Source organism: Mobula hypostoma, chromosome 3 (assembly GCF_963921235.1).
Source record: "Mobula hypostoma chromosome 3, sMobHyp1.1, whole genome shotgun sequence".
Taxonomy (NCBI): domain Eukaryota; kingdom Metazoa; phylum Chordata; class Chondrichthyes; order Myliobatiformes; family Myliobatidae; genus Mobula; species Mobula hypostoma.
This window is the reverse complement of record NC_086099.1, coordinates 182,520,067-182,545,205: the sequence shown is the minus strand read 5'-3', so window position 1 is coordinate 182,545,205 and position 25,139 is coordinate 182,520,067. Positions and strand designations below refer to the sequence as shown.

At 42.0% G+C, this 25,139-nt stretch overlaps 1 protein-coding gene across 1 annotated transcript in view; it reads right to left on the bottom strand.

The window, feature by feature from the left end:
* The window catches only part of plxdc2b (plexin domain containing 2b), a 498,542-nt gene that overhangs the window by 278,799 nt on the left and 194,604 nt on the right, over window positions 1-25,139 (bottom strand). The window contains exon 2 of the mRNA XM_063044214.1: window positions 23,049-23,245. Coding sequence (XP_062900284.1) covers window positions 23,049-23,245 — 197 coding nt within the window. The remainder of the gene's footprint in view (window positions 1-23,048; window positions 23,246-25,139) is intronic.

The window sequence follows — 25,139 nt, the reverse complement described above, 5'->3', positions numbered from 1 at the left end:
AACAAGCAAGATTTTCCTTTAAGGAAATCACGCCGACTTTGTCCGATCTTGTCCTGTGTCACCAAATACTCCACAGCCTCATCTATAACAATTGACTCCAACATCTTCCCAACCACTGAGTTCAGGCTAACTGGTCTATAATTTCCTTTCTGCTGCCCCCCTCCTTTCTTAAAGAGTGGAGTGACATTTGCAATTTTCCAGTCCTCTAGAACCAATCCAGAGTCTATTGATTCTTGAAAGATCATTACTAATGCCTCCACCATCTCTACTGCTACCTCATTCAGAACCCGAGAGTGCAGTTCATCTGGTCTGGGTGACTTATGTACCTTTAGGTCTTTAACCTTTTTGTTCACCTTCTCCCTTGTAATAGTAACTGCACTCACTTCTCTTCCCTCACACCCTTCAACATCTGGCATACTGCTAGTGTCTTCCACAGTGAAGACTGATACAAAATACTCATTTAGTTCATCTCTCATCTCCTTAGCACCCATTATAAATTCTCCAGCCTCATTTTCTAGCGGTTCTATGTCCACTCTCATCGCTCTGTTATTTTCTTATATCCTTGAAAAAGCTTTTTCTATCTAGCTTGATATTGTTTGCTAGCTTGCTTTCATATTTCATCTTTTCCCTCCTAATGATTCTTCAACCTGCTTTCTGTAGGTTTTTAAAAGCTTCCCAATCCTCTATCATCCCACTAATTTTTGTTTTGTTGTACATCCTCTCTTCTGCTTTTACATGAGCTTTGACTTCCCTTGTCAGCTATAGTTGTATTATTTGGCCATTTGAGTATTACTTTATTTTCAAAATATGTATATCCTGTACCTTCCTAATTTTCCCCAAAAACTCAAGCCATTGCTGCTCTGTTATCATCCCTGCCAGCATCTCCTTCGAAATTACTTTGGCCAAATCCTCTCTCATACCACTGTAATTTCCTTTACTCCACCGAAATACTGCTATGTCAGACTTTACTTTCTCCCTATCAAAGTTCAAGTTGAACTCAATCATATTGGGATCAGTTCTTCTTAAGGGTTCCTTTACCTGAAGCTCCCTAATCACGTCAGGTTCATTACATAGCACTCAATTCAGTATAACTGATTCCCCTAGTAGGCTCAATGACAAACTGCTCTAAAAAGCCATCTCATAGGTATTCAACAAATTCACTCTCTTGAGATCCATTACCAACCTGATTTTCCCAATCTATCTGCATGTCAAAATCTCCCATGACTATCATAATGCTGCCATTTTGACACACCTTTTCTACTTCACATTGTAATCTGTAGTCCACATCCCAGCTACTATTTGGAGGCCCGTATATAACTGCCATCAGAGTCCTCTTTCAATCCAGAATGAGATTTCTGAAAGGACAATGAAGCCACAAACACTATTTCAATATATTTGTGTTCTCTTTTTGTACTAATTTCTGAATTTAATTTTTATATATTCTTCTTGATTTCTTTACAGTATTGCAATGTACTCCTATCACAAAACAACAGATTTTAGGACATATGCCACTGATATTAAAACCGATTCTAATTCTATGGGTTGAGTATTTGCTTGTTAACACTGCCCTCCAACAATACAGATACATCATAGGACCATACAGTCGCAGACCACTTCCCTTAACTTGCTAGCCACTTCTTAGTAAAGGCTTTGATGATACAGTATAATCAGCCACCATCTTGAACGCACTCACACAGTCTTTAGTGAATTGAATGAAAATGTATCTGATGACCATCAAGAAGGGTGTTTGAGATCTGGCACAGATCTCATAGTTTACTGGGAGGTGACTACCCAGCAGTGAGAGGAAAAAATTTATAAATGTCCTCAAAGCCTCCTTGAAGAAATATAACATCCCCTAAGAACATTTTGCCAATGACTACTCAAAACGGGTAAGAAGCATTCAGAATTGTACTGAAGGCCATGCATTGGGAGAACACTGAGAGCTACGAAAGCTGAAGAGGCAGTACACCATCCCACAAACCACCCACATGTCAGATTGTTGATTACCACCTAGGCTATCTGCTTTGGCCCAGGTTGGCCTCATTTGCCACCTTGGAGCCCACAAAATCAGAGAGGAACTAAATTATTCACTTTTAAAAATGAATTCTTAAGATATTGTTTCATTAGTGAGACACCAGCACTGATAAGTTCAATGATACAGGAGACAGATAGCATTGATACTAATTTAGAAATAGGATTGTGCCCTTTATTTATCCTCTTGGCATATAAATGCCAGCAAAGTCACAACGCTTACTGATTTAGTTAACAATGTACGATTATACAGTTTGCTAAGTATTAGAATTCAGCAACGTACAATTTAACTGATAGAGAAAAATCCTGTGAAATAAAGAAATGAAAGGGCATGTACTTCCCCAAGTTGACTTGCCAGTCAATCACACTTGTTTGTGACCATACTTCAAATTCCCTGCTCAATCCCCACGCCTCCTCATCCCTTTGAAGCCCATAAGCAACTCAGTCATGAAGATATCCAACTATTGAGTAGCTACAATACTTCTGAGTGCAGAATTTCAAAAGATAATACCCTCTGATGAAAGAAATTTCACCTAGTTGCAAACCTAAATGCTCGACTCCTTGATGTTTCAGGCCAAGACACTTCATCAGGATGGGATAGTATGAGGGAAGATGCCAGAATATAGAGATGAGGGTGGGGAAGGAGGACAAGTATAAGATGATTGGCAAAGCCAGGTAGGTAGGGAGGAGGATGAAGTAAGAAGCTGGGAGGCGATAACTGGAAAAGGCAAGGCTAGAGAAGAAGGAATCTGATAGGAGAGGAGAGTGGACCATAAGAGAAAAGGAAGACAGATGGGAAGGGGGGGGGGTAATAGGCAGGTGAGAAGAGGTAAGGGGGGCCCAGAGTGGGGCAATGAACATGAGGGAATGGAGAGGGGAAAAATTACTGAAAGGAGAAATCGATGTACATGCCATCAGTTTGGAGGCTACCAAGACGGAATACAAGTTATTGCTCCACCAAACTGAGAGTAGCCTCGTAGTGGCAGAAGAGGAGGCCATGGACTGACATGTCAGAATGGAAATGGGGATAGAAATTAAAATGGTTGCCACCAGGATATACTGCTTTTTGCGGATGGAGCGGAGGTGTTCAATACAGCGGTCCCCCAATTACCGTCAGGTCTCAGTATTTAGAAGAGGCCAGATCGGGAGCACAAGACAACCTCATGAGATTCACAGGTGAGATGCTGCCTCAATTGGAAGGACTGTTTGAGGCTCTGAATGAAGATGAAGGAGGAGGGAAATGGGCAGGTGTAGCATTTTTGTCACTTGCAGGGATATGTGCCAGGAGGGAGATCAGTGGGAAGGGATGAATGGATAAGGGAGATATGGAGGGAGTGATCTCTGCTGAATGTGGAGAATAGGGGAGATAAAGATCTATACAGTGGTAAACTCCTGTGGAAGGTGGAAAAACCTGTGTAGAACAATGTCTTGGGTGCAGAAGGTCATTGGGATGGTTGGTGAGGACAATAGGAACTTTATCCCTGTTCAGGTGGCAGGAAGATGGAGTGAGTGCTGATGTCCAGGAAATAGAGGAGATGTGGGTGAGGGCAGCATCAATGGTGGAGGGAGGGAAACCACATTCTCTGAGGAAGAAGGACATCTCTAATGCCTTGGAGAGGAAAGCCTCATCCTGGGGACAGATGCAGCAGAGATAAAGAAACTGAGAAAAGGGATAGCATTTTTACAGGAGGTAGTGTGGGAAGAGGTATAGGCAAGATAGCCATGGGAATCAGCAGGTTTATAAAAAAGAATGTCAGTAGACAGTTTGTCTCCACAGAAGGAGACAGAGAGATTGAGAAAGGGAAGGGAGGTGTCAGAAAAGGAAAATGTAAATTTAGAGGTAAGGGTGGAAGTTGGAGGCAATGTTGATGAAATTGATGAGTTCAGCATAGGTGCATGAAGCAGCACCAATGCCGTCTTTAATGTAGCACGGGAAGAGTTGAGGTGCAGGGAAGGTTTGGAACGTGACTGTTCCATGTAGCCAACAAAAAAGCAGGCATAACTGGGCAAATGAGAGAAAATCTGCAGATGCTGGAAATCCAAGCAACACACACAAAATGCTGGAGGAACTCAGCAGGCCAGGCAGCATCTATGGAATAAAGTACAGTTGACATTTCAGGTCGAGACCTTTCAGCAGGACACATGCATAACTGGGGCCCATGGATACACCTTGAGTTTTGAGAAAGTGGGAGAAGCCAAAAGAAAAATAGTTGAGGGTGAGGGCCAGTTCCACCAGTTGGAGTAGGGCAGATGTGGAGGGGAACTGGTTGGGCCTGTTGTCAAGAAAGAAGCTGAGAGTTTTCAGGCCTTCTTCATGGGGGATAGAAGAGTATAGTGACTGGACATCCATGTTGAAAATGAGGCATTCAGGGCTAGGGAATTGAAAGTTGTTGAAGAAATCAACACCGAGTGAAATGTTGCAGATGTAGGCAGGAAGGGACTGAACCAAAGGGGACAGAATGGAGTCGAGATATGCAGGAACGATTTCAGTGGGGCAGAAGAAGGAAGAAACAATGAGCCTACCCGAACAGTCAGGTTTGTGGGTCTTTGGTAGGAGGTAGAAGCGAGCAGTGTGGGTAAGGCAACTATGAGGTTGGTTCTCCAGAGTTGATGAGGTCACTGATAGTGCTGGACACAATATTCTGATGGTCTGGTCTGGGGTTCTTTTCAAGGGGTAATAATGAGGAGGTGTCTGAGAGTTGCTTCCTGGCCTCAGCAAAGTAGAGGTCAGTCCGCCAGACTATTTGTCTGCGGAATTGATGGTGAGGTTGGGATTGGTGCAGAGATAGTGGAAGGCAGTGTGTTCTGAGGGGGTAAGGTTCGAAGAGGAGACAGCAGGGCTGAAGTTAAGCTGATTGATTGGCTGTCGGTCTCATCAACAATTAGAGATGAAAAGATCCAGAGAAGGTAGAGAACAAGAGTGGGGCTGTCCAAGAAGATGGAGAGTGTTGGAGGTAGGAGAAGGGGCATTTGGTGCGGGGTGGGGAATCTTTGCCAAAGAAGTGGGCTCAGAGACAGAGGCAATGGAAGAAGAGCTCAGCATCAAGGTGGGTGTGGAACTCACTAAGGTGCAGGTGAAGGGAGACAAAAGTAAGGACCTTGCTAGAGACAGAATGTTCCAGCTCAGAGCAGGGAATGTCGGAGAGAATGGTGAAGGCATGGCAGGAATTAGAACTGGGATGGGGGGGGATGAGAGTTGGTGGCATTGGAGAAGAGGGGAGGGTTGGGGTGTTTTGGCAAGGTAGGGTGCGAGGAAATAGAGGCTGTGAGGACCCGTGGTGACAGAGGAGCCTGAGAGACCCAGGGACATAGGGGTCTTAAAATCTATCTTGCCAAGCCTTCTCAATCTTATTGCTGGTCGGTCGTGTTAAACATGCTATAAAGTAGCAACATTGTATTTTTCATTTCATCCTGGATGTAAGCCATTTAGTCCGAGGAAAAAGATTATATACCAATTTGATTTCAGATTCCTTGCAGGTACATTCAATTTTCTTCCACTTTGTCTACTACTGATCATTCGTTCTGGTTTATAAAACTTTTCCAGTCCTCAAGCATAAATAGTTTTCTTGTCAATGTGATAAACTTCTTCTTTTAACCTAATACCGTGGAAGCTTTTTCTCTAATCAAAGAAGCATCTCCTTTCCCATGTAGTTCTTATCTCTTAAGGAGTGCATTTTCATTGAGAATTATGATTTTAAACCATTTTCACTTACTCATTTATCTGTTGACATTCTAATGAAATCTATTGACGTTCCCTTACGGTTGTAAGAAGCGAAGAAGCGACAAATGACCGTATGGGTTTGCTCCGGGTGCTCCGGTTTCTTCTCACATTCCAGAGATGTGCGGTTTAGTAAGTTAGTTTATCACAGGGGTGCAATTTGAAGGCATGGACTCTCTGGGCTGGAAGCCTGTTACTGTGCTGTATCTCCAAATTAAATTAAAATTAACAGCATTGTGGGTATGCCCACAGCTCAGGGGCTGCATTGGTTCAAGAAGGCAGCTCCCTGTCCATTAATAATTATGATTGGGCACTAAATGCTGAATCAACCTTCAAAACCCACATGCCTTGAATGAAAGAATACAAAAGACATGGAGCAGGAAACAACAGGTTCTTTATTTTCACATATGTCACTGGAAAAATGTAAGAAGGCCACTACTATGAATGTTAGCCCTCACTTCGAGGACTAGAATATAAAAACAAGGATGTAAAGCTGAGGCTTTATGAGGCATTGGTCAAACCACACTTGGAATATTGTGAACAAGAGAAAACCTGCAGATTCTGGAAATTCAAGCCACACACAAAAAATGCTGGAGGAAGCAGCAGGCCAGGCAGCATCTAGGAAAAAGAGAACAGTCGACGATTCGAGTCTAGACACTTCAGCAGGAATATTGTGAGCAGTTTTGGGCCCTGCATCTAAGAAAAGATGTGCTGGCATTGGAAAGGGTCCAAAGGAGGTTCACAAGAATGATTCTGGGAATGAAAGTGTTAAGGTATGATGAGTTTAGAAAAAATGAGGGGGGAATCTCATTGAAACCTACTGAGTTTTAAAAGGCCTAGATAGAATGGATTTGGAGAGGACGGTTTCAATAGTGGGAGAGTCTAGGACCAGAGGGCACAGTGTGAGAATAAAAGAACATCTCTTTAGAACAGGGATAAGGAGAAATTTCTTTAGCTGGAGGGTGGTGAATCAGTGGAATTGACTGTGACAGATGGTTGTGGAGGCCAAGTCATTGGGTACATTTAGAGGAAGTTCTTGATTAGTAAGGGTGTCAAAGGTTATGGGGAAAAGGCAGGAGAATGGGGTTGAAAGCGATAATAAATCAGTCATGATGGAATGACAGAGCAGACCCGGTGGGCCAAATGGCTTAATTCTACTCCTACGTCTTACTGTCTTATTGAGGATGTTCAAATAGGGTACTTTGAAAATTTAGGGTAATCAGGCATAATGAACACAATTTTGTCCAAGGGAGATCATGATAAAGTATATTTTTAGAGTCATTTGAAACAGTAAAGTAGTGTGAAGAAAGGGATACCAATGTATGCACTATAGTTAATTTTCTAGAAGCAGTGAGTTTGACACATGGAAGACCATTGTAGAAATAAAAGTGACAGAGTTAGTATGGCTGCTACCTCATAGCGCCAGTGACTGCAGGTGAATCCAGAAGACCTCAGCTGCTGTGTGGAGTCTGCACGTCTTTGGGTGTTCCGGTTTCCTCCCATCTGACAAAGACGATTGGTGGGTTGCTGGGTTACTTGGTCCCTAGTGGGTAGCTGAGTGATAGGGCATTGATTGACTGTGGGATTACTGCAAATACTGGAGGTAGTTGATGGTCACTGTGGAATTGATAGGCCACAAGGCCTGTTTCAGTGATGAATGTCTCTAGGATTCCAAAAGCTTGTCAGGTTGAAAACAATATTTTGGTGGACACTCAGGACTCAATGGCTGATTGGGAACATTCATTCAGTATTGTGCTTTGAGTGCGGTGGGAAGGACTTGGGTATCAGGGGTGCAGTGTGCAACATTTACAAAATGCAATTCAGTTACTCACTCTGACTACTGCAACAGCACTTCTCAAATCCTCAGTTTCTATCAACAAGAAAGATAAGAGCAGTTGCTACAGAGGGACACGATGGCAGTGGATTCCATTCTGTTACACATAATCCTCACTTGGAAATATGTTTCTGGTCCTGCAAAAGAGTTGTGGGAGCAAGTTCCACCGAGGGATTTAATAGTTCAAGAAAGTGTTGAACATCGGTTTGAGATGGTGGATATGTGGTGGCCTTGTGTATTGATGCCCAGATTGCAAAATATGGGCAAATAAAACTAGTCAAAAAGTTTCACAAATTCAGAGCATTTTTAGAAAATTGGAGTAAAAATAGACATTAAATGTTGAATCATGATTTATTTATGGCACATTATGGTAAGTGCACAGAGAATACGTCTATTTTGGTACACTTTGGGGATGGCTCTTCATTTCAGCCATGAACAGATTGAATTCCCTTAACAGCAGCAAGCAGGATGATAAAAGGCAGCACACTATTTCTCAAGATAAAGAACCAGGCTTCTCCGTTTATCAAAATGACGCAATAATACAACAAGGAAAGGACTGGCAAATGTTTGTACCAAATGTGTCAAGCCTGCCTTTACAGCAGTTCTAAGGAGTCAAGAAGAAATTGCCATAGTGAAAAAATTAAAAAATAATAACACAATTAATTTTGCACCATTTAAGTAAATCATTCAGTGCGTGCTCCGTGCAGTGATTGCTAATCTGCTGAAGGGGATGCTTGATGGATTAATTGCTTCCACGTTCATTGGGGAGTCATTGCCTTTTGGGCAAATATGCAATCTTTAAATGAAAATTAATAAGTTTTCCTCAGTCTAGGACCAATCACCTCCAAGAAGGGATAATTCATTTTCTATCCACTACATGGGACTATACCTAGAGTGATTGTAAAGTTTTCATAAATCATCCAGCACAGGCAAAGAACGAATCAGCAGTCAACAGATTTTTAGTGAAAATGTGACTCATCACAATTTTGCAGAATCAGATGGAATACTGCCAGATTTGGAAGCATACTTTATTGAACTTTATTGCATCGTTTCATTAATCATTTGCTAGCAGGTACTAATTATATATTGTCCCACAGTGAATTCTATTAATTGGTACATTTTATTATTGTCACAGATACCAAGGTCATAGAGTCAGAAAGGCATACCACACAGATACAGGCCCTTTGGCCCAACTAGTCCATGCTGACTGCAGTGCCCACCCAACTAGTCCCAATTTCCAGTGTCTTGTCCATATACCTCTAAGCCCCACCCTTCCCTGTACTTAAACAAATGCTCCTAAAATGATATTATCATATGTGCTTCAAATATTTCCTCTGGCAGCTCATTTCAATAAACTCACTACCCTCTGCTTGACAAAGGTGCCCCTCAGATCCAGTTTAAATCTCTCTCCTCTCACTCTGAACTTACAGCCATTCCCCACTCCCTTGTTTAGCACTCCACTACCCTGGGGAAAGATTGTTACGTTGCACTTTGTTGATACTGTGAAAAACAGAGTTTTGTATGCATCCATACAAATAACCTCATTACAACAGCAAATTGAAGTAATACAAAGAAAAACAACAACAGAATAAAATCTTACACTTACAGAGAACAGCACAGTAATGCAGGTAGACAATAACATACATGACCATAACAAGCTAGATTGTGAGGTCAGAAGCTGAACTTATCGCAGTAGGGAACTGCTCATTAATCTTATAACAGAAGGATGGAAGAGGGATAGAATGGGAGAAAACAAATACAAGTGAACACTGTGCACTGAATCCAATGAAGGTTATGTTCAGTTCATTTAAAGAATATTTAATATCACAAAACCAAAACCAGAAGAGAGCATCTGAAACCTTGCATCTCCATAAATTTATATTTTTAAACTTGTAGTTGAAACTTCTATCACTGTTAAAAAGAATTGCTCTTTTCCATCATTTACCAAAATCTAAGCAGGAAGCCTTCATGGCTTACCTTCCAAGATCGAACTACAAATAATGGAGCTATTAATTTCATGAAATTGGCTAACTGAGTCCATCGGAAGTATTGACCAACAGCAAGGAGTTTATTGTAGTCCATTTCACTATCTTTGGCTTGCAACAGTGCTAAATTAATAAATTAGCAACCTTTTATAGGTTTTCAAGGGAGATTTGAAATTTCCAGAGAAAGAATTGAATTGTCAGTAATATGAACCAACTTTTATGGTTTCTTATGATTATGAAAGGTGAATTCTGAAATCAGAACATACAGATAACAAGGAGCAGACCCATATTAGACCATAAGATAATAAGACATAGAAGCAAAACTGTGACATATAATCCACTGAGTCTGCTCTACCATTCCATCATGATTGCTTTATTAACCCTCTCAACCCTGTTCTCCTGCCTTTTTCCCGTAATCTTTCACGTTCTGACTAATCAAGAACCCATAAACCTCCACTTTAAAAATACCCAATGACTTGGCCTCCATGGCCATCAGCGGCAATGAATTCGACAGATTCTGTACTCCCTGGCTAAACAAATTCCTTCTCATCTCTGTTCTAACTGGACGTCTCCATATCTTGAGGCTGTACCCTCTGTTCCTAAACTCCCTCATTATAGATAACGTCCTCCACACATCCATTCTATTTAGGCTCTTCAATATTTGACAGGTTTCAATGCAATCTCCCCTTATTCTTCTAAACTCCAGCGAGTGAAGACACAGAGCCATCAAACTCTCCTCATACTGTAATGTTAACCCTTTCCATCGCAGGATCATTTTTGTGAACCTCCTCTGGACCCGCTCCAATGCCAGCACATCTTTTCTAAGAAAAGGGTCCCAAAACTGCTCACAATACTCCAAGTGAGGCCTCGCCAATTCCTCATAAAGCCTCAGCAATACATCCTTGCTTTTAGATTATAGTCCTCTCAAAATGAATGCTAACATTGCACTTGCCTTCCTTACCACCGACTCAACCTGCAATTTAACCTCAGGAAATCCTACACAAGGACTCCCAAGTGCCTTTGCATCTCTGATTTTTGAACCTTTTCCCCATTATAAAATAGTCTACACCTTTATTGCTTCTACCACAGTGCACGGCTATACACTTCCCTACACTACATTCCATCTGCCCCTTTGCCTATTCTCCCAATCTGTCTAAGTCCCTCTGCAGACTCCAACTTCCTCAACACCACCAGCATCTCCACCTATCCTCATAATGTCAGCAAACTTGGCTATAAATCTATTAACTGTGTCATCCAAATCATTGATATATGAGTGAAGTGAAGCAGTTCCAACAACAACCCCTGTGGAACATCGCTAGTCACCGGCAGCCAACCAGAAAAATCCTCCTTTTTCCCTATTCTTTGCCTACTGCCAGTCAACCAATCTTCGATCCATGCTGGTACCTTTCCTTTAATATCATGGAGTATTATCTTATTATCACCTTGTCAAAGCCCTTCTGAATACAAATGTAAACAACGTCCACTGACTGCTTTGGTAACGTCCACACTAGACTGGATAAATCCGTAACCGAAGCTTCTTCTCTTCGTTTTGACCCTCCGTCCACACTAAAACGGCGTTTTCCTCCCCCGAAAATGGAGCTTTTCTAAAACACTCTCCAGAGTGTGTAAATCTGAAAACACCGGTTGGGCAGTGTAGTGTGTACTGGGTAACCAGAGCTTTTTAAAAACGCTGTCATGACGTGCTTTGACCCATGACTTATTGAATAAATAAGTATACTCACTTTTTTCTGTCCTTGCTTGTATGGAGGTGGTTTACCTATTTATGCAAGTACTTCTCTGACAATAGATGTGTAACAGCCTAATGTAACATTGTATGGAAATACAAGATAACACTGATGCAGACATGTTATATACATTTAACAAGGTGCTTTATTAATGTATTGCTTGTGCAAACATTCAATAGATGCAATTGTCACTACTTCCAAAACGTCATTTTTAAACAGAAGCTTATGCTTGGCATAGACGTGAAAATGTTAAGGCCAAAAAAGGAAAATTGTAAGTTTCACTTTTACTCAGGTAAATATAAAATCACTTTTGCCCAGTAACTCGTTTTATTGCGCATGTTAAATACAGCAAAATAATACAGAAAGACATGGCAAAAGTAAAGGCAAACAAATGAGGTAACAGCAAATTTCACTTTTGTCCAGTAACAAGCTTTATTGCATTTAGTTGTAGCTGTCGTCCCTTTCATCGGTGAAGAGACTATGGCTGTAGGAAATGTTTCCAGGGTTAACCCTCTGTGGGAGTGGGAAAGATGTTGGTGGGGCCACCCGGGGGTCTGCGTGTCCATATGTGTAGCTATTGTAGTGGCTGTGAGGCTGGTATTGTGGCGGTCTTCTCCGTGGATTGTCACCTTGTCACGGTGGAGAGGCTTGAGTGGTCCTGAGATCCCGAGAGCGATGCTGTCTGGAGCTATGCTCCTGGTAGTGTCACCCATGTTGGTAAGGTCGAGGGTGAGGTCCCTGACAAAGAACAATCCAACCAATCTGGATAAATGAAGACATACCAGCAGACTTCAGAGACTCAGCAATCGTTACCATCTACAAAAGGAAAGGTAATCAATCCGAATGCAGAAACTATTGTGGAATTTCCCTGTTAGCAACAGCAGGAAAGATCCTCACCCGCATCATGAACAACCGGCTCAAGCCTTTAGCCGAGAAGATCCTTCCGGAGACACGAGCCAGTTTTAGACCATCACGTGGAGCAATCAACATCATCTTCACAATGCGAGAACTACAAGAAAAGTGTCGTGAACAACTTTAACCTTTGTACATGGCACTCATAGACCACACCAAAGCCTTTGACTCAGTATCAAGGGAACTCCTATGGGATGTCCTATCCACCTATGGATGCCCTGAAAAATACACTCGAATCCTGAGACTCCTCCATGATGACATGCTTGCCACAGTCATGGTCAGCAGCAGTAACTGTGAGCCTTTTCAAGTTAGATCAGGAGTAAAACAGGGATGCGTGATTGCCCCAACTTTGTTCACCATCTTCATTGTGACAATCATCCATATTATCAAGGATGACTTACGCCCAGGAATTGAAATTGTCTACAGAACAGGTGGCAGACTTTTCAATCTTGCCCGTCTCAAGTCCAAAACGAAGACATGCACGAGTTCCCTCATCGAGTTCCAATACACAGATGAAAACAGTGGTGCAGCTCTTTCAGAAAATCACCTACAACAGATTCTGACTGCCTTCAACCGTGCATACACTAAACTTGGACTTACCATCAATTCCAAGGAGGCTCAGATCATCTATCAACCGTCACCAGCTGAGACAAATCGGATAGAACCATCAATTCAACTTGGCGAAACAACCCTGGAAAATGTGGACCACTTTCTGTATCTTGGAGGTCACCTCTCCTCCAATGTCGACCTTAATGACAAGATCCACGATCATCTTAAATGCGCTGGAAAAGCTTTTGGATGTCTCCGAACAAGAGTCTTTCATGATCATAACCTCTGAACAGAAACCAAAATGTTAGCTTACAAAGCAATGGTAATCCCAACGCTCCTGTATGCGTCAGAAACTTGGACAACATACCGACGACACCTGAAGGCACTTGAAAAGTTCCATCAACACTGTCTTCAAAATATCTTAAATATCAGCTGGGAAGATAGAAGTACCAACGTCAGCGTGCTAAATGAAGCAAAAACAACAAGCATTGAAGCCTATGTCATCAAGAACCAACTAAGATGGAGCGGTCAAGTTGTTCGGATGAAAGACGAACGTCTGCCAAAACAAATCTTCTACTCCCAGCTTAAAGAAGGCAAACATAAAAGAGGTGGACAACAGAAGAGATTCAAAGATGTCCTAAAAGCCAACATGAAGAAATGTAACATCGACATCAACAATTGGGAAATCAATGCCAAGGACAGGAAACTCTGGCAAACCATCATCCGAGAAGGAACAGCAACTTTTAAAGCCAACAGATGTGCAGAATTAGAAGAAAAGAGAAGAAAATGGAAAGAGAGGCAGCAACAACCAAAGCCCGATCTGCCATCTGGAGCGACCTGTCCTGAATGCAGAAGAACTTTCAAAGCCAAGATTGGACTCATAAGCTACTTGAGAGCCCATAAGTAGATCAACAGAATGAAGACCATCACCCTCAACCTCGAGGGCTAGCCACGACGACGATGACGATGATTGTGGCGGTAAAAAGTACTGGGGGGAGTCATCATATTCCTCATCATTGCAAATCCCTCTGCAACAGAGTTAGTCAGTTTTTCAATGTTCGTCGTCAGCTGGGTCATACTGTCCGTGAACTCCCTGTCGGTTGCCTCCATATGCTCCAGTATTTGTTTTTTCAGTTTTAAGTCCTCCTGCACAAGAGCCAACAGCTGTCCATCGTTTGGCAATTTCCTTTTAAGTTTTTCTAGTCTGTAACTGGACAAATGTGCACCAAGTCTTTCATGGCGAGATTCCACACCAAACATGTCGCAGCCATCACGTGTTGCTTCGTACAAACTGTCGGAGTCGGGCATACTCATCGAAGCGGGTGAAGAGGCTTTACATCGGTTGCTGTGATGTGCGTCGACCCTATCCTCCACATCGCAGGTTTCAATGCCGCCTTGAATTGCTGTTGTAGCTGGTGAGCCCCCCAGATCTGCTCACACAACTCTAAGTACAGCAGGACGACTGTTCCATGTCCACTTTTTCGTTCCGCATCTGTCCGAACGAAGAAGTCCGGTCTGCTTTTTCCAGTGGAGGTTTTCTTTGTATTCCTCGAAGATATTGTTGAAAACTTTCTTTCGCTGTTGTTGTAGGTACTCTAGTTTTTGACCAATGGAAATAGCACAACACTGTTGTGGAAACGGAAATAGTACACCGTTTCCTCTTTGCTTCTGTAGATGTGTCCTGTGCATGCCCAGTAGGAGGAGAATCGCCCAAATACTCGTTTTAATGTGGATGGAGGTATTTTCAAAAATGCCTGGTGTGGATGCCTATCGTTTTTATGCGAAACTGGCGTTTTCAAAATTATCCGGTCTAGTGTGGACGTAGCCTTTGTCTATCCTGGCTATTATTTCCACAAGAATTCCAACAGATCTGTCAGGCAAGAGTTCACTTTAAGGAAACCATGCTGACTTTAGGCCCTTTTATCAAGTGCCTCCAAGTACTCCAAAATCTCATCCTTAGTATTACCAGTGTTTATGGGCCAGTCCATCTAGAATAAAGCCCTCTGCATCATTGAACACATGGAGCGCCGTCGCAGGAAAACATTATCCTTCATCAAGTACTCCCCACCCCCACCACCACCATGACCATGTGTTCTTCTCGCTGCTACCATCAAGAAGAAGGTAAAGAAGCCTCAGGGCCCAGACAACCAGTTCAGGAATAGTAATTACCCCTCAAACATCAGGCATCAGGCTCTAGGATCAGTGGCGATAACTCAACTCAATGTCATGTGCCCCATCATTGAATTGTTCCCACAAACTTTGGACTCACTCTCGAGGGCTCTTCACTCATGTTTTTGATAGTTATTGCTAATTTATTTACAATAAATATTTTGTTTTCTTTCTTTTGCATGTGCACAGTTAGCTGTCTTTTGCACACTGGTTGTTTGTCCATCCTGTTGGGTGTGCTCTTTCATTGATTATATTATGTTATTTTGAATTACTGAGTATGCCCACAAGAAAATGAATCTCAGTGTTGTATGCAGTAACAAATATGTACTTTGATAATAAATTTACTTTTGAACTTTCAGCCACTGAAGTTAGGCTAACTGGCCTATACCTGATGGTAGACAAGTCACCTGGACCAGAAGGTGTACACCCCAGAGTTCTGAAAGAGGTGGCTGAAGAGATTGTAGAGGCATTAGCAATGATCTCTCAAGAATCACTAGATTCTGGAATGGTTCTGGAAGACTGGAAGGTTGCAACCTACACTCTTCAAGAAGGGAGAGAGGCCAAAGATAAGAAACTATAGGCCAGTTATCTGACCTCAGTGGTTGGGAAGATGTTGGAGTCAATTATTAAGGATGAAGTCTCAGGGTACTTGGAGGCACATGATAAAATAGGACGTAGTCAGCATGGTTTCTTCAAGGGAAAAATTTGTTTGACAAATCTGTTGGAATCCTTTGAAGAAATAACAAGCAGGATAGACAAAGGAGAATGGCTGATGTTGAGTACTTGGATTTTCAGAAAGTCTTTGACAAGGTGCCGCACATGAGGCTGCTGAACAAGCTATGAGCCCATGGTATTACAGGAAAGATTTTAGCATGGATAAAGCAGAAGCTGATTGGCAGGAGACAAAGAATAGGAATGAAGGGAACCTTTTTTTGGCTGGCTGCCCATGACTAGTGGCGTTCCACAGAGGTCTGTGTTGGGATGGATTATTTTTCCATTATATGTCAAAGATTTGGATGATGGAACTAACACACACAAGATGCTGAAGGAAGTTAGCAAGACCTAAAGGGTCTTGGCCCAAAACAGCGATTGTACTCTTATCCATAGTTGCTGCCTGGTCTGCTGAGTTCGTCCAGCATTTTGGATTTCAAATATCGCAGATTTTCTCTTGATTGTAATTGGATGATGGAATTGATGGCTTTGTTGCAAAGTTTATAGACAATATGAAGATAAGTGGAAGGGCAGAGAGTTTTGAGGAAGTAGAGAGGCTACAAAAGTACTTAGACAGATTAGGAAAATGGGCAAAGAATGGCAGATGGAATACAGTGTTGGGAAGTGTATGGGCATGCACTTTGGTAAAAGAAATGAAAAGCTGACTTTTTCTAAATGGAGAGAAAATACAAAACACTAAGGTGCAAAGGGACTTGAGAGTCCTTGTGCAGGATTTCCTAAAGGTTATTTGCTGGTGAGGAAGGCAAATGCGATGTTAGCATTCATTTCAACAACATTAAAATATAAAAGCATGGATGCAATGTTGAAACTTTTTTTAAACAATGGCAAGGCCTCACTTGGAGAACTGTGAGCAGGTTTGGGTCCTTATCTTAGAATGGATGTGCTGAGACAAGACAGTGTTCAAAGGAGGTTCTGGAAAACGACTCCAGGATTGAATGGTTTGTCATATGAAGAATGTTTAATGTCTCTGAGCCTGTATTCACTAGAATTCACAAGAATGAGGGGTGACCTCATTAAAACTTATCAAATGGTGAAAAGCTTTGATAAAGTGGATGTGGAGAGGATGTGTCCGATGACAGGAGAGTCTAATACCAGAGGACATAGCCTCAGAACAGAGGAGATGAGGACGAATTCCTTTAGCTACCTCTTTCAGACTGCTGGGGTGCAGTCAATCCGGTTCAGGTGTCCTATCTAACTTCAGACTTTTGTTTCCCAAGCTCCTTCTCCCCTGTAATTGCAACTTCACTCACCTCTGCCGCCTGACACTCTTGAAGATCTGGCATACTGCTAGTGTCTTCCGCAGAGAGAAATGACACAAAATACTTATTTACTTTCTATGCCATTTCCTTGTCCCCAGTACTACTTCTCCAGTGCCATTTTCCAGTGATCCAATATCTACTCTCGCCTCTCTTTTAGTCTTTATATCTGAAGAAACTTCTGGTATCCTCTTTAATATTTCTGATTAACTTAACTTCTTATTCCATATTTTCCATCTTTATGACTTTTTTTTAGTTGTCTTCTGTTGGTTTTTAAAAGGTTCCCAATCCTCTAACTTCTCTAATTTTTGCTCTATTATATGCCCTCTCTTTTGCTTTAATGTTGGCTTTGACTTCCCTTGTCAGACACGGTTGCATCATCCTACCTCTAGAATACTTCTTCTTTGGGATGTATCTATCCTGCGCCTACCAAATTCCTCCTAGAAACTCTAGCCATTGCGGCTCTGCCGAAATCCCTGCTAGTGTTCATTTCCAAGCAGCTTTGGCCTCTCTCATGCCTCTGTAATTCCTTTACTCCACTGTAATTCTGATATATCTGACTTCAGCTTTTTCATCTTAAATTGCAGCGTGAATTCCATAATACTATGATTGTTGCCTTCCAAGGGTCCCTTTCCCTGAAGCTTCCTAGTCAAATCTGGTTCACTACACAACACCCAATCCAGAATAGCTGACCTCCTAGTGGGCTCAGCAACAAGCTGTTCTAAAAAGCCATCTTGTCAGCATTCTACAAAGTCCTGCTTCTGGGATCCAGCACCAACCTAATTTTCTGAATTTACCTGCGCATTGAAGTCCCCCATGATTATCGTAACATTGCCCTTTTGACAGGCATTTTCTATCTCCCATTTTAATCTGTAGCCTATATCCTTGCTACTCTTTGGGAGCCTGTATATAACTCCCATCACTGTCTTTTTACCCTTGCACTTTCTTAACTCAACCCACAAGGATTCTACATCTTCAGAACCTATGTCACCTTTTTCTAAGAATTTGATTTAATTTTTGACAAACAGAGCCATGCCACCTCCTCTGCCTAACTGCCTGCCTTTCAATACAAAGTGTATCCTTGGATATTAAGCTCCCACCTATAATTTTCTTTCAGCTGTGACTCAGTGATGCCCACGTCATACCTGCCCATCTCCAACCCGCTACAAGATCATCTATCTTATTCCGTATACTGCATGCATTCAAATATAACACCTTCAGTCTTGTACCCATCATCGTTTTCGATTACGTCTGTCTTTTACACTGCAACACATCCCACTGTCTGCAATTTTGCCCTATCATCTGCCTATCCTTCCTGACAGTCTCATTACACACAACAGCCCATTCTTCAGTGCTATCACTCTGGTTTCCATCCTCAAGCCAAATTGTCCCATTCAGGCCTAAAGACTTAATTGCTCTGGTGATTTTCCTGACAAGATAGGTCACTCTGCTCGACAGGTATGACTTGTGGCTGTGAAATCATCACAGGTTCTGTGTCCTCCTCCTTGGGAGTTGTAGGTGTTGACTCTGGAACTGAAGAAAAGTGGTTCTGAGAGCTCTGCGCACCTTTCCTCTGGCTACCTTGGTATCCTAAAGAGAGCATGATGAGCTGCTCAATGTGCTGACCTATTCCAGGTCCCCAAGCAAAGCTTTGAGTCAAAGCATTCAGTTTCATCATGACTAGGTGACAAACATGTAGCTCCTCCAACACATTAGCTCTCAACTTGGATGGTACAACAACTCCCAGACCCCACATAAGGCAACCTTCATCAAGGGCAAGTTCATTCTGGAAGTGGTAAAAATGGGAAACTGGAATTTCTGCTGCATATTCCAGATGATCCCTCTGGGTCATCTCTGCCATAACAGACTGTCACTATGCATTAGGGAGAATATGTCAAGAGAAGAGCTCACTTCTGCAAAATTTTCCAAGGTTAAGCTGATTAGCTGTCCTTTTGAATTTGAGATGTTCCTTGTCATCTTCCCCGACAACAATGACTGCCTACTCAGCCTGGCAGCACCTGGTCCATGGCTTTCTGCCTGAGTGTAGCTGCAGATGTGAATCCAAAAACAAGTCTATTACAGTAATAAAGTCCTTTGTCAGTGTTTACGGTGAGAAGCACTTTAAACTCTTCTTCCATCTCCATCTATAGGTAGGCCTCAGCTATGTCCACTTTGCATAAGTAGTTTTCTGCAGAAAGGTTTGTAAAAAAGATATCTTCTATCCTGGATGGAGGGTATTAACCTCCTTTCAGTACTGGGTTGATGGTGACTTTAAAATCGCCACAGATCCTGACAGACTCATCCTTCTTGGCTACTAGGAACATCGTATTTGCCCATGGGCTCCACTCAAACTTGGAAAGATTTCCTTCAGCCTCCATGCAGTATAGCTCATTGGCAACTTTATCACAGATGGTACAAGAAACTTGACAAGCTTTGTGAAATGTGGGTGTGGCATTTTCATTTAGCACTACTTTACCCTTGATATGTTTGAGTTTTCTTATGCCATCCTTGTACAATGCTTTGGCATCATTCAGAACCCTTCTTAATTTGCTTTCAGTTGACTCTTTTGATGGGGATGTTGCATGCAAATAGCATATGAACCTCCAATCAAGTTGTAGTTCTCTCAGCCACTCATCTCCCTACAAAACTGGCCTTCTTGATTTTACCACATACAAGCCTATCGCAGCTTGTCAGTTGTATTTCACTTTTACAATTGTCATTCTCACAGAGTTATCTTTTCATCAGTACAAGTTCCTTGCTGGATATCTGCAGGCTTCAGTTCACTATCTTTGAAATGCTGTTCAAACTCATTTTGTGGAATGACTGAAACAGCTCAGCTAGTGTTCAATCGTCCAATTCCGGTTTAATTAATTTGCCATTCACTTCTGCTGCAAGCCATATTGCTTGTCTCCACAGTTTTCACATTTTACATTTCATGACTACACAATCCTGTGTCACACTCATCAGTATCAGCATCAGCTTTTTCATCAACAGCATGTAGATTAGTGTTGCCTTTGAAATTGCAACTTGACTTTTTATCTTTTTCTCTTCCCTGTGCAGTCCATATATTTATGCCTGCCTGACATGCTCTTTGAATGTGCCCTACTTTGATGCATTTTCTGCAAGTTTTACCTTTAAAACTGCATGGGTAGCTGGTGCATGTGACCCCCCCCCCACCACCACAACTGTAACACCATTTGTTTGACCAGGCTGGTTTCTGGTTAGATGTTACAATGTTGTTCACACTCACTTTCATTCCTGACTGCAACTCATTTGTGTCTATATCTACTGTTTCCACTGACACAGCTATTTCAACTGCTCTTTTAAATCTAAGTTGTACTTCAGTTATGAGCCGCTTTTGAATGCTTTCTTGTAAGATTCCACAAACCAAACAATTCCTCTGTGCAAACACGAGGAAATCTGCAGATGTTGGAAATTCAAGCAACACACACAAAATGCTGCTGGAACGCAGCAAGCCAGGCAGCATCTATAGGAAGAGGTACAGTCGATGTTTCGGGCCATGACCCTTCTTCAGGACTAACTGAAAGAAGAGATAGTAAGAGATTTGAAAGTGGGAGGGGGAGGGGGAGATCCAAAATGATAGGAGAAGACAGGAGGGGGAGGGATGGAGCAAAGAACTAGAAAGTTCATTGGCAAAAGGGATACAAGACTGGAGAAGGGAGAGCATCATGGGACAGGAGGCCTAGGGAGAAAGAAAGGGGGAGGGGAGCATCAGAGGAAGATATAGTGAGAGGGACAAAGGGAGAAAAAAGAGAGAGAAAAGAAAGGGGAAAAATAATTAATAAATAAATAAATAAATAAGGGATGGGGTAAGAAGGGAAGGAGGGACATTAATGGAAGTTAGAGAAGTCAATGTTCATGCCAACAGGTTGGAGGCTACCCAGACGGAATATAAGGTGTTGTTCTTCCAACCTGAGTGTGGCTTCATCTTGACAGTAGAGGAGGCCACAGATGGACATATCAGAATGGGAATGGGACGTGGAATTAAAATGTGTGGCCACTGGGAGATCTTGCTTTCTCTGGCAGACAGAGCGTAGGTGTTCAGCGAAATGGTCCCCTGGTCTGCATCGGGTTTCGCCAACATATAGAAGGCCACGTCGGAAGCACCGTACGCAGTATATCACACCAGCCGGCTCACAGGTGAAGTGTCACCTCACATGGAAGGACTGTCTGGGGCCTAAATGGTAGTGAGGGTGGAAATGTAAGGGCATGTGTAGCACTTGTTCTGCTTACAAGGATAAATGCCGGGAGGGAGATCGGTGGGAAGGGATTGGGGTGGGGGGGCGAATGTACAAGGGAGTCGTGTAGGGAGTGATCCCTGTGGAAAGCAGAAGTGGGGGGAGGGAAAGATGTGCTTAGTGGTGGGATCCTGTTGGAGGTGGCAGAAGTTACAGAGAATTGTATGTTGGACCTGGAGGCTGGTGGGGTGGTGGGTTAGGACAAGGGGAACCCTATCCCCAGTGGGGTGGCGGGAGGATGGGGTGAGAGCAGATGTGCGTGAAATGGGGGAGATGTGTTTGAGAGCAGAGTTGATGGTGGAGGAAGGGAAGCCCCTTTCCTTAAAAAAGGAAGACATCTCCTTTGTCCTGGAATGAAAAGCATCATCCTGACAGCAGATGTGGTGGAGAGTGAGGAATTGTGAGAAGGGGATGGCATTTTTGCAAGAGATAGGGTGGGAAGAGGAATAGTCCAGGTAACTGTGAGAGTCCGTAGGCTTATAGTAGATATCAGTAGATAAGCTGTCTCCAGAGATAAAGACAGAAAGATCAAGAAAGGGGAGGGAGGTGTCGGAAATGGATCAGGTAAATTTGAGGGCAGGGTGAAATTTGGAGGCGAAGTTAATGAAGTCAACGAGCTCAACCCTTCCCTCTTCAGTCCCGACGAAGTGTTCCAGCCTGAAACGTTGACTGATCATTTCCATGGATGCTGCCCGACCTGCTGAGTTCCTCCATCGTGTTGTGAGTGTAGCTCAGCATACGTGCTCTCTGCATCATTAATCCCTTGGCTGAACTGGCAAGGCTCAGACAATTTTTTCAACTCAGCCACTTATGGTGAAATGGCCTCCTCTTCCTTCTCATTCCGCTTATGAAAACCTACGGCATTCTGCAATCAACAATGTTTTCGGTTCTAAATGCTCCTGCTTTACTTTCATAATTATCAGCAAAGCTTATTTCAGCTGGTCAATGTTCCAAGGAAACTGTATAATCTTCTATCAATTACACTCAGCAAAACTGGCATTAGTTTCTCGCTGCCTATTCCACTTGCTTTAAAATACTGCTCAATTCATTCTGTATACGTCCCCAAGTTGTCTTTTGTGCATCTGTCTATCTGATGTAGCAAGCCATTTCTGTTTTTTTGTTTTATTTATTATAATTATCACCCTGTACTCACTTTTATAACCCATGAATTTCATCCATTTTTTGCCTTTTTAAAAAAACTCAATCGCCTTTCTCCTTTTACAACGAAACAATACAATGTGTGTTTTTTTTACTCAACCATTTCTCTCTCCCCCTTGCAAAGAAAAAATGTGCTGTCCTTCAGCAGGTAGGTAGTCATCTTGGGTTTGTTTTAAATCTCAGCTTCAATGCCACTGTTACGTTCCGTAATTCCAGAAATTAGTCAAAAAAGAACACAAGAACCCAGGATCGTGTACGTTTGGTTCTTTTGTGAGGTGCTGTTGTGATGTATACCTTTCATATACTTTTACATATAATTTGTAATGAATTCTACAAACAAAGAATGCTTATCCAAAACTTTATCCAAGGCCTGTTTCACTATCTATGAATTTCAAAATGGATTTGTGATATCGTCACTGGAGCCAAGGCAATTTTGATCAATGTCTTATTATTGTTCCAAGGAAAAGAATCAAATGTGTCAATGAATCACTTCAATTAAATTCTCAAAAAGCTGCAATCTATAAAAATAAATTATATAAATGAACTGTAGCAAGTGATAATACTGACCACCAGATATAAATACAGTATACACTAGATACAATTATACAGTATAATCCTAGGAAAGGGAAAAGATTGCAAAATCTGACTATTCTGAGCTCTTTTCAAAAAGCAGAGCTCCTCACTAACACAACAAACATACCTCAATTTTTGTATCATTGGTATTGTCCACAGATGGTTGAATATCAAAGATTTTCGTTGGATCAGTGAAGTCCTGCTCTAGGCTTGCTCTGTTTGTATCCACTGATTTCGGCTGCTGTCGCTTCAATCGGTGATGGTAGGTTTTGACATCTACAAAGATATCAGAAGATAGCTTCTGACTAAGTGCATAGAATGCTCCTGGGGGAAAAACACATAAGCGAGTTTATTATTTTAATAAACATTGTAAGATCTGGAAAACAGAATGAACACTTATGAAGTATTAATCGTCAAACATACAATAAATACAGAGCAGAGTCTAACAGTACCCACAGGTCAACTAGAAGGAACTACAGGTACTCGAGACTACAGATGCTGTAACCTGGGGCAAGGAGTAACACTGCTTGTGGAGCTCAGCGGGTCTGGCATCAACAATGGAGGCAGAGGGATGATCAACATTTTGAATTGAGACCCTGAATCAGGACTGAAAGGGAGGGGCGAGGCAGGGACTAGTTGGAAGCAGACGAAGAGGGGGATATTGGGTAAATGGAGCCAGACGGAGGAGGGTACTAGGAGACACTGACTGATGGAGGGGACAAATAAGGGACAGAAAGCAGAAGCAGATGCAGCCAAGTGGGTGGTGGGATGGGGCAGAGATGATCAAGGTGGAAACGTAGGCTGTAAGGTGAAAAGTAGAGAAGGAAGAAATGATGGAAATAGCATTTCAAAATATAGAATAAAAATATACTGGAAATACAGTTGATGATATTATTAATGTTTAATTCATCATTTAACATTGATTAACCCATTATTTGAATGAAGTATTGACTCTGAGCAGGTATCCATTAATTTACTGCACAAAAGAGTACCAGACAAGAGCAGTATCCATTCTTTCTCCAAAATACTAATTATAATTTACAGTGCAAAGCCTTCAACAGAGTTGGTTTTGTAATGTAAGGCAAAACAGAAACACCTGCTGGTTATAAAATTGGATAATACCAGATTGGTATTTGTGAGTAAAGTAAACCACAAACACTTGGTTTCAATATCATGTCAAATGCAACAACTGTTAAAATAGGTAATTATCCAGTTACTCATAACAAATCACCATTTTCCCTCACTGAACTCCACTTCCATTAAAAAAAATGCTTCAATCCAAATGTGATGAAATGTTAATTTTGTTTAACCTGCTCTAATGGCTGGAGTGAATACATCTACTTTTGCATTTGTGGACAGCAAAAAGCTGAAACAAGGGGCAAGTTCAAAGAACTAACTCCAATAGAGGATGGAACTGCCATGTTATGCAAATAGTACTTTGTGCTATTATAGGCAAAACTGGTAGAGATGAAAGGATGTCATATGTTAAATAATTTTCTTAGGTTTTAATCATAGAATCTTGCAGCATAAAAACTGGTTGTTACAGCCCATCTTATCAATGCCAACACTAATACCATTTGCTTCAATTAAGCCAGTATTATTCTGCATCTTTCCTGTACAAGTAATGTCCAAGTGCCTTTTGAAGATGATAATTACATCTGTGGTTTCTAACTCCTCTAGCAGCTTACACCAGACATTTGCTACCCTATGTGTGAAAAACCTACTCTTTTTAAATTTCCAAGACACAAGAGATTCTACCAAAGCTGGAAACCTTCAGCAACACACTCAACGGTGGGCCAAAACCCTTTGAGTCTCCACTCAAAACATTCACTGTTCATTTCTCTCTATAGCTGCTGCGTCACTTGTTGAAATCCCCCAACATTTTGTGGGTATTGCTCTTTTGAATTTCTCCTCTCTCACCTTAAACCTGTGCCCTTTAGTTCTGGATAGCCTTGCTCTAGGAAGAAGATTTTACCTAGCTATCCTATCTATAAACCTCCTAATTTCATGAACCTCTGTACGTCACTCCCCAGCCTCCTATGTTGCATTAACAATAAACTCACCCTATCCAATCTGTCATTCCTGGCAACATTCTTGGTGAATCTCTTCTGCACTTTCTCTAGTCTTATCTCTGTAGTCGTCTGAACTGTAGACATTAGTCGAAGTGCAGTCTAACAAATGCCTTATTTCGCTGCAACATAATGTCCCAATTTTTGCA